At 44.8% G+C, this 13,032-nt stretch overlaps 1 protein-coding gene across 1 annotated transcript in view; it reads left to right on the top strand.

The window, feature by feature from the left end:
• The window catches only part of LOC101993063 (serine/threonine-protein kinase TNNI3K), a 218,983-nt gene that overhangs the window by 167,504 nt on the left and 38,447 nt on the right, over nucleotides 1–13,032 (top strand). Inside the window, exon 22 of the mRNA XM_005357460.2 lies at nucleotides 12,287–12,346. Within this exon, the coding sequence (XP_005357517.1) occupies nucleotides 12,287–12,346 (60 nt within the window). The remainder of the gene's footprint in view (nucleotides 1–12,286; nucleotides 12,347–13,032) is intronic.

Below are 13,032 nucleotides of genomic sequence, written 5' to 3' on the forward strand. Positions count from 1 at the left end.
CTCATGTGCACCGTGACACCAGAGTTATGGGACACAGAAAAGGAAGACCGTTGTGGCTTGCTGGCTGCCAGCCTGCCTCTAGCTAGGTTCAGTGAGAGACCCTGTTTCAAGGGTCTACGGTAAAGGCTGTCGAGTACCACACCCCACATCCCCCTCTAGCCTCCGTGTACACACATACAGGCTTACACCACAACACACATATACACGACATTATTTAAAACAACTGTGGAGACGCCTGGAGTCCCTTAGGTAGGGCTGTAGTTCATCCAACATCAAAGGGTTATTTTCAGCTTATGAAAAAAGAAATTTTAATTCTTAGTTTACTTTTTCATATAATCATAAATAATAAAAAATGAAAGCTGCTAGATACCCTGGACGTATCAGGACCCTAATCCATTTTACCCAGTCCTGAAGACCCATCACCACTGGTGGCCAACTCGTAGAAAGGCCAGACTCTTCCCTTGCCTGAATTTCTTTCTATCTTCCTATTCCAAGCTTGATACTTTCAATGTTCACTTGTCTTAAGGAGCACTTCGGTCTCTGCCATGTTTACTGTGGCATCTTCTCCCTCTGCTTACTTGGTTTCTTTGTCCTTTAAACTTTAAATCATTACCTTCAAAATTCCTCAATGTTGTTTTGGTTTTTGTGTGTTTAGGTTTTCATTTGTTTGTTTTTGTTTTTTTCAAAATCTGACAACATGATTTTTTTTTAATTTTGTTTTCTCTCATCTTGTAAAAGGATTCTGTGTTTCTTGTGAACTGAAAGGGAAGATAGATAGTTTCAGAGGGCCTGGCATTGTCATTTTGTGATGTAGGTAGATGTAGATTGACCTCTGAGTAGATGTCAATGAGGTCTCTGAAAGAGACCCTTGATTGCAATGCTGGGAAAAGTCCTTCTGACATCTACTTCACTTTTCCCATCTTGATGAATAGCATTCCCAGCCACCTGGTTACTTGAGTCCCCGACGGCCAACCATGCACACCTCCCTCCTTTGTTTCCGACATTATGACACAGTGGGTCACTCTGTCCATGCTGCCTTCACTCTGCCTGTCCCCCTTTGGGCTCCTCTGCTAGAATTAAGCATTCTGCAGACACAGGAATCTTTAGTCTTTTTCACCACCTTAACCCCCAAACCCAAAACCCAGGCACAAGGATGATTCTGAGAACAGAAGCACTGGGTTGACTAATCAAATAAACCTCCGTGGTGATGAAGAAGGCCCAGGACAGAGGGTCTGCCTCTTGCTGTATGACTTTGGGCAAGTCAATTCCTCCTCTGAAATAAAGATTATGGCAGAAATTAAGCAGTTGGCTGCACATGTCTCATGGCCTTCACAATGACACTATTACTGAGTACATGATTTTGGACTTGATAGAAAAGGGGGATATCAGGCAACATAGTTATATATGAAAATTAAAGAGAATCAAAATTGCTGGCAAAAATCCTCCAACCAGGCTGGGGAGCTGGCTCTGTGGATAAAGTCCCTGCCCTGTATGTGTAAGGATTTGAGGTTGGGCCCCCAGAACCCATAGAAAAGCCAGACAGATGCCAGTGATCCAGTATTAGTAGCAATGAGAGACAGGCAACCCCCAAATTCTGTTTGGATACCTTCGTGAGAATTTTAGTGCTTCAGAGCCAGAGGTGACCTATATATTTTAAGCTTTCTGCTATTTTTGACAAGATTTTGGAATCTTTTACAACCTAAGCCCATCTATACAGATAAAGAGCCGTTCCCTTTCAAAACACATTTCTAAGTGTCTGGTTCTAAGAATAGTTCTAGAAGATACCGTGTTGTGGGACCCCCAAGCGGTGCCCTACAGAGTGGTGTGCTGAAACTCGCTACAGGCAGAAGCTGGGCAAATGTTCATGGAATCCCTCCTCTTAAAGCTGGGAACATTCATTGGAAAGTGGGAAGTTGAGCAGGCGCTGCCATGAACATAGCTGCTTCATGCCTGCTTCATGTCATACGACCTGATACCTCCCAATCCGTCAACTCTCCACTGGGTGCTCGGGCACATCCAGGGAGCATTTGCTGCTACTGTGATGTTTTGTCATTTGTAGTAAATGGCTTTGAATTTTCTATTACTGATGTTGTTATACAGATCTCAAAGGAATTTGTTTTTCTGGTGAATTCGTATTCTGTTTTGAGGGAGTCTGAGTGTGGGTGGTCACTATATTGGCTGGTTCCTATTAGAAGTACAACCAGAGGTCAAAGAGCTGGTGCCCAATTCATTCACCTGGAACCTCTGCTCACATAATGGTTTTATAGCAAAGGATCCGCTGCTCAGCCTTGGATTCCACTGGTGTCCTCCAGATTTAGAACACTGTGTGTTTACAATCACAGACACACACACACAGAAACATACACTGATACACTCAGAACGATGCACACACGCCCGGTCATAGACATAGACAGAGAGAATGAGAGAGAGAGAGAGAGAGAGAGAGAGAGAGAGAGAGAGAGAGAGAGAGAGGATATGAGGGAGCAAGAAAGAGAGGGAGAGACAGAGGAAGAGGGGGAGAATTAGAAACACACAGACAGACACACAGAGGGATACATGTGCCCACACACACAACCAGAATCACAGACACACATGTTCCTCATTGCCCTGTGTAAACTTTCCACCATGCACTGAGATCATTCTAAAACACACAGAGAGATAAATTAGCTCGAGAAATTTCAATTAATGAAAGTACTGCATATCATTCGTCTGGCAAGCTATGATAGCCAAGGAATTTTAAAATTCCATTACTCTTAAACTTTGAGAGATTAGCTACCCCCTTGTCGGCCTGGGCCAAGGATAGGAAAGAGGTTGGGAAACTCGAGTCCTCAAAGAACACAGAGCCTCCAGCAGAAGAGAAAACCGGCTAATCATGCAGTCGCTTGTTCTAAGTCATACAGCTTGTCGGGGGCAGACAGGGTTCAAAGCTGCAGAGCCATAGGCTTCAGACCTCACTGACTGCGCCCCACACTCTGCACAAGAGGTGCCTGCACCTGCCTTGCTGACACCTTCTTGTGGTTCTGGAAAAGCCCACTGGCAAATTTTTAAACACAGCATCTTTAGTCTTTGAAAATTCCACACTTATGTGTAATGCTGCGTTTTAAAATTATAAATACTTATTTTGCACACACACACACATGAGAGAGAGACAGAGAGAGAGAGAGAGAGAGAGAGAGAGAGAGAGAGAGAGAGAGAGAGAGAGAGGGAGAATATGAATATTGGGTGAGTAAGCCATACAACTCTACTCTATGTAGGTCCTGCAGACAGGCCTGGGGCCATCACGAAACAAGTGTCTTTACCAGCTGAGCTATCATCTCTCCTGCCCCCACAAATGATTGTCACAGGGAGGAAATGTGTCTTGATGGGAATGTCCCAAGGGAAGAGTCTACTGCTCACCAGGTCCTTGAAACTTTTTCTAGTATGCTAGTAAACACTCCAGTGCTGTCTGGTGTTTGGTTATCCCGTGTCACAGCCATGGTGAAAGGAAGTCTAGGTAACAAGTTAGTTATTCCAGGTTATGCTAATCACACCCGGAGCAGAGTTCTTCATTCTCAGGCCCCTGTCTTTGCCTTGCGCTGTTCTTCAACAGGAAGTGCTTGCAACTTGTGCCAGGTCTACTGAGACCCCCTTCACCAACCTCTCCCTTCCACAGCCCACTGGCTCTCCCCAGCTGCTGTAGAAAGGACTCAGGCACTCCAAGAACACACACCAGAGAGAGGAGAGACGGGGGCTACTTTCCCCTGGTATACCTGCAAAGCCAAGCACAGTCATCAGAGCGACGTCCTGCCCTGGGAGGAGGGCACGCCTGTCCTTTAGAGCCAGAGTGAGGTTGTGACCCTTGGAGTCACAGTTGGTCTCAGACAGTCTCAGCATGATCTTTGCAGCAGCTGTAGCCGGAGGGGATACCTGACAGTTTAGTTCCTTCGTATTATAGAACCCGCAAGCCAGAGACTTAACGAAATTTCTTAAGAGGCTCAAGCAGGTAGAAGTCACAGGTGCAGCTCCTCTGGTTCCCCTCCAAGCTCAGAAGGCTTAGGTGCTTCAGGGGGGTAAAGGCATCCGGCATGTGAGCCAACAGGTTTCTAGAAAGGTCCACTTTCAGTTGGGGTAGAGACTGAAAGACATCCTTCTCAATAAAGGAAATGAAATTGTTGGATAAGTCCCGATGCCTGAGTCTGTGAAGGTTCAAGCCTCTAAGAGAACTCTGTGTGAGGTCAGTGATCTGATTTCCATCCAGCAGGAGTCTGCTCAGGGCCTTGGTGCTCCTGAACCAGGCTGCTCTCAGGGTGAGGGAGACCTTGTTGCTCAGCACCAGGACCTGCAGGCTTCGCAGCTTGCTAAGGTGTGGTCGGACAGAGAACAGGGGATGTGGTTGTGGCCCAGCGACAGGGTCCACAGCGTGGTGACACCATGCAGGGAACCTTCCTGAATTCCGTAGATAGCAGTTCTACTCAGAGAGAGCAGGGCCAGGTTAACCAGGAGAGTCAGGTCGGTGCTCTCAACTTTGGAGATATTTCCATCAGTAAGGATCGGGGGCCGCTGTAGGAAAGAAAGCAGAAGCTAGAAGCAGATACACGCACAAAGAAGGAACAAAGGGAGATGTGTCACATGGGCGGGAAGAAGCAAGATGGAAACCATTGCAAGTTTGGGGAAATCTGGCCGTAACAATGGTGGATTTTACCTCTCTCTGCTGTTCATGGAAACATGCTCATTTAAGGAACACAAACCCATGTGTTCCTCACTATGCAGACTTAATTGGTTTGGCGGCTAGCCCACACTGAAGTTCTTTTGAAGGTGGCTTTTCAGGCCTCCCTTGGGGTTGAGTCCTGACTGTGGAGCTCCACCCCAAGCCCAGAGCTTGGATATTTATGCTGGGAAGTCAAATAAGTTGTTTTATCCCCCCTCTCCAACATAAACGTGCGGGGAGTGGAGAGGAATTAGAATTTAGTTTCGTTTTTTTTTTTTTTTTCCTTTTTCTTTTTTTGCTGCGGGCTAACTAGATCAGATGTCAACTTGATCATATCTAGAGTTTCTCCAGACAGCTGGAAGATGTGTCAGTAGGACTCTCATTAAGGTTTAGGCCGTCTTGGCCTCCTGTCTGATACCTGTTCCCTCCAATGAGGTCCATCCTGTGCTGACAGGTGGCACTCAGGGTTTCCAACTGTGAAATCCTTCCCCATAATCACCTCTGAGCCATGGCCGCTCTGTCATTAGTAACCAAAGCATTTTAACTCAATAAAGATGCATTGCCATCAGGAGCCATCCTAAGACGTCTTTATCATGCTAAACTTGTTTTGACTGCAGACTCCAGGATCATGATCCCCAGGAGGTCTGAAGGTGATATTGGAACCACCAGCCATAGAGGAAGCAAATCCCTGTTCCCCTGGGAAATCCTGACTGCTTGGTTGAAACAAAGCGATAAAACCTAAAAGACAAAGCCAGCTCAGAGAGCCTTGTCTGGGAAGAATTGTCTCTCTCCTGGCAGCACACAGAAGCTTGAATCAGGGCACTTTCTAAAGCATCTGTTATCGATTATTTAAATTCTATTAATTCTGGCCAGTTTGGCATTTTGTCTCTCTCACGGCCATGTCTGAGAGGATCTGGGGGAGGTTCTTTGTTTGTTGGGTGCCCCGTGCCTTGGGGATTTCAGACTCTCACTGAGAAAACTCTGATTTCTCTCAATTACTCCTCTGCTAGGAGACACAAACACCTCCCAGCCCCTTTCTGACTCTGTGTTCAGGAAGTCTAGCCGCACATGGGTAGCATCCTGGGTGTGAGGTTACATGGAAGAGCAAGGAGCAGGGGGAGGGAATACCAACTCTCCCATCTCTCAGGCACATCCCGAAGCAGAGGGCATCTTGCACCAGGGAGTCTGCTTATGGGATGGGGACACATCGCGGCTGCATCCAGGAACTGACCAGGAACAGTTCACATTCCGACTGACAGGAAACTCGCCCGTTTCAAACAGGATGAGAACGGCTACCTCCAAATTCCCAGACAGTCCTGGGATTGTAGAAACGAATGAAGTTACCTTCCTCCACTCTGTCTTCACTTGGTCTCATTTTTGAAAATTTTCCACTGACAGAGCTTATAGCTTGTTTATCCCTTCCATGAATATCAGGATGTAAATCACATTCTCCTCAAATTTGTTAATAAGGTGTCTTATTAAATTGTTGACTTAAGCAAGCAATATGTAATGAACACAGGCAGCACTCCTTGTTAGCATTTCTACAGCTCATTTACCACTGATAAAAAGAGAGAGAGAGCGAGAGAGCGACCAGACTTTCAAAATGAGATGGGCTTTGATAATAATCGGTTTTGCTGGTACATTGGTTAATCGTATGAATGCTGAACAATTGCAGTTCAGGATTCACAATCATTTACATTTCCTTCAGTTGGTGGTAAGGTTCAAATCCACACAAAGTCCAGACAAACGCAGCTTTCGTAATCTAAATTCGTTTCTTCGTTTTTAAGTATGTAGCTTTAGGAGTGGCAGATAATCCTTTTGTAATAAAAATATCTCAGTTGATCCTGATGGTATTAACCTTCAGGGACAGAAAGTAGGAAGTTACAAGTCCCTCAGGGATGGAAGGCCTGCTTCTTCAGAGGGTGACCCTCTCTGGATGACCTCAGAGCGGTCCTCACAGCATAGTGCAGGCAGTTTGCTGGCAACATCACTCGCTGCTGTGCTGCAATATGAGCTTATTACCTACTGTGTAGGTTAACTGGTGACACGGGGTTACATCTTGGGTGCACACCACACAGGACGCAGGGAGGACACTGTCACCCGCAACATGAAGGCAAGGGGTAGGAGCCATCCACCTGAAAGAGCACAATGAAGACTCATCAGAATGTGGTGTCCTTGAGAGCCATGGTGCCTGCCACCTGGACTTCAGCTTTTTGATGGTGGCTGCTTCTTAAAGAGCCCCGCGGTGTGCTTGCAAACACAGAAAGCTACAACTGTGTTTTGAGTTTACAGGGAGCTATTACCGCATTTGATCGTAAATTCCTGTTATTGGTAGCTTAGGTTCTTGGCAGAGCTCTTTAGAGGATGCAGCACTTCGGCCCCAAACATCGCCTTATTTCTTATTTCTTTTAATTCTGCATCTTCTGTGAGGTAGAGAAAGGGGATCTGAGTGTGATCCGAGTCACGTGGAGAGGAGCGAACCCAAGGCTTTAAGCTGATGCTGCCTCCAAGGCTGAAGAGCCTCAGGCTCCCAGCCTTATACAGCTGCAGACCCAGATGCCCATGGAGGGAGAGCTAATGGAGCCAGACTAAGACCTTAGCTCTGCCCAGAAATGAATTCAGCTGTTACTGCCCAGCCATGGTACCGTTCATAAATTACTTCATTTTTCATATTTTCTGCATTTCCTGTATTAAATAAAAACAACAGCAACAAAAAAAAAGTCTATCAGCCACACAGAGTTAGATGAGGTGCTGTAAATACAATAAATGTTCAAGTGTGCCATGATGCAGCCTTTCCCAGCTTCCCCAGGGAAATGTTAGCACCCTTCAAAAGGGACACTTAAAAGGAATTTCTCGGTGGAAAATAAAAGAAGCAGTCTGTAATGAAGGCCTTAAATATGTAATAGTTTGAGAACAAAATAAAATATAAAATTATTAATTTATTTATTGGCTCAATAATAAATTTGGCACATATTTCAGAGTCACGGCCCAGGTAGATCACGGCCTTTGTACTTTGGGAATGGAGACACAAATGTAGCCCTGCCTCGTCAGGGGAACCTACTATAGTGTGACATAGCAACAGGCAAATGAACGTGAAAATAAGTATCTGTAGTAGGAGTCCACTTGTTCGTTTCCCAGCCACCTAGATCCTGAAATAACAACACAGAAACTGTATTAATTAAATCACTGCTTGGCCCATTAGCACTAACTTCTTATTGGCTAACTCTTAAATCTTAATTTAACCCATTTCTAGTAATCTGTGTATTGCCACAAGGCTGTGGCTTACCGGGTAAAGTTCTGTCCAGCTCTGTCAAGGCTACATGGCTTCTTTCTGACTCTGCCTCCTTTCTTCCAGCATTCAGTTTAGTTTTCCCCATCTATCTCTGTTCTACCCTATCAAAGGCATAAGACAATTCCCTTATTAACCAACGGTATTCACAACATACAGAGGGGAATCCCACATCACGCATCAGGTCACCACCTGATACTAAATGATGCCGTGGAACAAAAGCAACAGCAAAGGCTCAGCACCAGGGCTCTTGCCAGGCAGACAAGGATTCTCAGGCAAAGTGACCCTTAAGTATGAACTACTACAGAGAGCAATGTACAGGAAATTCTGCTGGGGAGAAAGACAAGTGTGAACTCCCCAAAGGTACGGTGAACTCCACATTATAGGCGTGGTGGGCCTCACGTGACGGGTAGGGTAGGTCCCACAAAGGGCATAGGGAACTTACATGACAATGGAATTGACCCCATTTGAGGGATATGGTGGACTGCACATGAGGGGTGTGGTAGCCGACACATAGGGTGTACCCCACATGAGAGGTACAATGTATAATACATGAGGGTGGAGTGAACTGACCACCCCTAAGGGTGGAGTGGACATTATCAATTCAGTCACTGTTTCAATAAGAGTTTTAGTGAACTGTTCAGATAGAAGGCTCTGATCCTGCGGATGTAGGTGGAGTCCTGCCTCATGGGATGTTTGTCTTCTGCTGTGACATATGTTATAAGCAGGTGAACACAAAAACACATATTTTGTGCTGATTAGAGGTATGACTCATTGCACGTGAGGGTGTGGTGTACCACACACAGAGTGGAGTGGTGACCCCACGTGAGGGATGTGGTGGATGACATCCATATGAGGGTCAACTTAGCCAACACAAGGGGTATGGCAGACTGCACAGGTCAGATGCTTTGATTGGATGTGGTGAACCCCATACAGGCTGTGTGTGGCCAGACAACAGGATTGTGCAAGAGGAGGAGTAAGTCAGAGATCACATGACAGGCTGCCACCTTAGAGAATGCCAGGATGCTGTTCTTCACTTATGCAAATGAGATGGGGCATGATTACAGGCTTTAGTGAGAAAGCTTGCTTGTTCTGAGGTGCGTGCTTAAGTGATTACCTTGACTGCTTCTGGATCACACTTTTAAACATGCAGAGAAGCCTCACTAATAGTAGACAATGTGAAGGATGTCTGCAGGACTGGATGTACCTCTGACAGTAGAGAGGTAGGGAGGTAGAAGATGAATTTTTTCATCTTAATGATATAATTTGACTTTACAAAAGTGAACTCAAATCAGTCTGGCAGACAACGCTAAATCTGCAAGAACACATAAAACGTTGCTCACTTTCAAAATCCCTTATAGCTATAGTTGATATGTATTCACTGGCTCTAAGGAAGATGGAGACAAATTGAGTAGAAGATGGGAAACTATTTTGTGGACTCACTTGGGCCAGAAGGATGCAGTTCATTAGCTGGATCTGCAGAGTGTGGCAGTTTTCTTTAGGCTGAGCATAAAAGTCACACAGTTGTTCTGTGAGAAAATACCCAGAACAAGGCCTTATGAGCTGTAAATATAACCTCGGCCCATTTCTTGTGGCCTTACTGTGCAGCAAAAGATTGCCCATGTATGTAGTCCAGAGCTTATGCAGGCAGTTCGACAGTTCACTGGATTTTTTTCCCCTAGGATCCCTTTGATCTCTACTGTCTCCTTGTGACAGGCAGGATTCCAGAACCACCCTTAACAGTCTCACCTGTTGTACACACACACACACACACACACACACACACACACACACATATATAATCCCTCTCTCAGAGAGTGGACAGAGTATGTGAAGATGAAGAGATGCTGTATCTATGATTCTTCTCTGTTATATACAGAGGAAGGTTGTCCTGTGGGGGCTACCCACTCGGGTGCAGCAATTATTTATAGCTGGCCACAGAGGAAACACTCAGGGACATGAACACATGGTAGCCAGGAGAAAACCAAGCATCCATCTTGTGAACTACCCATACCAGGCAGGTGTGGGCATCCTCTGAAAGTCTAGGGCCATTCCTGAGCAATACAATATGAAAGCAAAGACCTGAGTCACAAAAGCATAGGAAAACATGTTCTACCAACTGTCTATGATCTTGGATGTAATCAGTGAATCTTAAGTAAGAGTCTCAGTGGCATCCAGCACCTTGATTTCAATATGATAAGACTCTCAAGAAAGGACCAAGCTAATCTGAGCTGGGCTTATGACCCATAGAAACAAGGCAAAAACTACAAAACCATACATTTTTCTAGAGACTCTTGATCATTTGTTATACAGCAATGGACAACATATTATGATGGACCTGAATTCTGCCCTCTGGTTACTCAAACAACTATAGCAATATAAATTCCTGTGTTGGATTTAGGTTATCCATCCTCAGAATAAAAGTTGTTAGAAAAAGAACAAAAACATAAGACTTCCTTTGGTCCTTCCTCTCTGTTGAGTGACTGCGTCTTGTAGGTTTTACCTATTTTGCCCATGCCCCGGTATCTTCTTACCAGGGCATGCTTGCAGCATTTATCTGTAGGCAGGTTTATATAACATAAGCTACTTTGATCGTGGAGGTTTTGTATAAACTTTGAAGGAAAAACCATATAATTTCCCAGTACACTGGATGCAAACACAGTGAAGAAAAAAGTCAAAGATTATTCTCTGCTTTAGAGTCTTATAGGTAGACACATTTGTCACTGACTGAAATGGGAAAGACTAAGGACACTCAACTGCATGTGTGAACTCGTGCTCAGAAACAGTATTGAGTTAAAAAAAAGGAAGAGTTGTACTTTACAGACATGAGGCTGCCAATTTGTCAACAAACTGTCTCGAAATAACTGTCCTGGTGGCCGGGCGATGGTGGCGCATGCCTTTAATCCCAGCACTCGGGAGGCAGAGACAGGCGGATCTCTGTGAGTTCGAGACCAGCCTGGTCTACAGAGCTAGTTCCAGGACAGGCTCCAAAGCTACAGAGAAACCCTGTCTCGAAAAAAACCAAAAATAAAATAAAATAACTGTCCTGGGAACATTAAAATTTAGAGAGAAAGAGGAGAACCAGGGGACCAAGCCCAAAACAGTTGGCTTCAAGTCAACTGAAAAGATGTATTTTAGGGACAAAGGACTCCAGAGAGAATGGCCATGTGTACGGAGGAGAGGGCACACTCACTGGGGAAGGCCTGGGTGATGGGAACTTTCTGCTTGTACACGTAAGGGTATGTGCTGTAGAGAGCTTGACTGTCAACCACTCTTTAAAACTTCAAAGAAAGGAGACTGTCTGTGTGGAAGGTGTGATAATTTGATGCTCTGAAGGGAGCCAGGAGGACATAGCTGGTCAGCCACCCTGCTACCATCCCACCAGCGCAGAGGAGCAGAACTTCTGTACAGAGCAGCTCCCACTCGCGAGGGCTCTGGAGGAAACAGCATCCTGGGGGAAGGAGGGATGGATAGAGGGAGAATCCCTTGTTCTGCAAAGACTCTAAATTATTTGGCTGCTGCGCCTGCATCAATCGACCTCTCCCCCTCCCGGCAGTGAAGCTCTCATAAAGGGAGAAGTGGTGGGGGGCAGAGTCCTCACGATCCCGCACAAGGAAACATATTATTTCTTTAAAAGAAACCAACACTTTCCAAGATTTCAAGAATTTTTCCTGTAGGTCCTCATTCATTTTTATATCCCTTGTAACTCGTACAAGGTTTGAAATATAAAAAGACACAATAACCACTTAACTAAACTTATATGGCTTTGAAGTTCGTAATAGCCAATATCTTCCATGTCAGTTTTTGAAATCAAAAGTCTAAACTCAAAAGTAGGGCATTGCTGTGAAATTTCTACCTTGGCCTTAGCTGTAAATCTGAAATGTCTTTCTCGAAGTAAAAGCTAATTGCAAAATGAGAGGCAGGGATGCTTTCCCCTGGGATGTGGACAGCATATTGTCAGGCATCAGGAGAGTTAACAATTTTCAGTATTCACAATTATTCTTCCATTTTGAAGAAGAAACCCTGCCATTTAAAAACATGCAAAGCTAATTAAAGATTTTCCACTGTTTCGTTATCTGAATGGAGTTCCAAATTCTGACTTAAAACTCTTATCACAGAAAGACTAAACATCCCTCCGCGAACAGTAAATGAGCATTCAATTAGCCCTTCAATACAAGTGCACTTTAAATAAAAAATATACTTTATTGCTAATCTCGTTCTTTACAAATGCAAATACTCAATTTTCAAACCCAAAGAGTTTCCTTTATTTCATTCTTAAGGAAGAAAAACAGTCTTTTCTTGGTTTACAGGGAAGACCCGAGTTTTCTGAAGTCGTGAGGAAGCTAGAGGAATGTCTGTGCAACGTGGAGGTAAGTGTTGACCTTATGAGAAGTCTGTTTAAAAAAAGGGCTTGAGGGCTGAAGAGATGGCTCAGACATTAAAGGCTGGGCTCACAATCAAAATATAAAAAAAGGGCCTGAAACATCCTAGGTGTCGCCAAAAAGAACCATCAGGGCCAGAGACTGTGTCTTAGAGGCGCTAGGACCCAACTAAGTACACAAATACAAGCAAATGAGGAAAACCACTCCAGTGCTCACTGGAAAGGAGAGGGGGGTCCAGTGACTCCATTTTTATTGCTCTTCTGACAAAGCCCCTAGAAAGAACATTCTCTGCTCCTTCTTCTGGGGAAGAGGCAAATTTATATAGAATTTTTTTGTGACTCTAAAATAATCAGGCCAGAGATGGTTGCAGTGATGCTGTGTTTAAAAATAGATATGTAAAAAAAAAATTGAAAGAATGGGGGCTGGAAAGATGGTTGGTTTAGTAGCTAAGAGTGCTCACTGCTCTCTCAGAGGACCAGAGTCCAGGTCTGAGGGCTGCATCAGGCAGCTCACAACTTTCTGTAGCTCCAGCTACAAGGTAGCCAACAAATTTTTGGTCTTTATAGGCATACACACACACACACACACACACACACACACACACACACACACACACAGAGAGAGAGAGAGAGAGAGAGAGAGAGAGAGAGAGAGAATGAATCTTTAAAATTATA

This window comes from Microtus ochrogaster, chromosome 21, assembly GCF_000317375.1.
Source record: "Microtus ochrogaster isolate Prairie Vole_2 chromosome 21, MicOch1.0, whole genome shotgun sequence".
Taxonomy (NCBI): Eukaryota; Metazoa; Chordata; class Mammalia; order Rodentia; family Cricetidae; genus Microtus; species Microtus ochrogaster.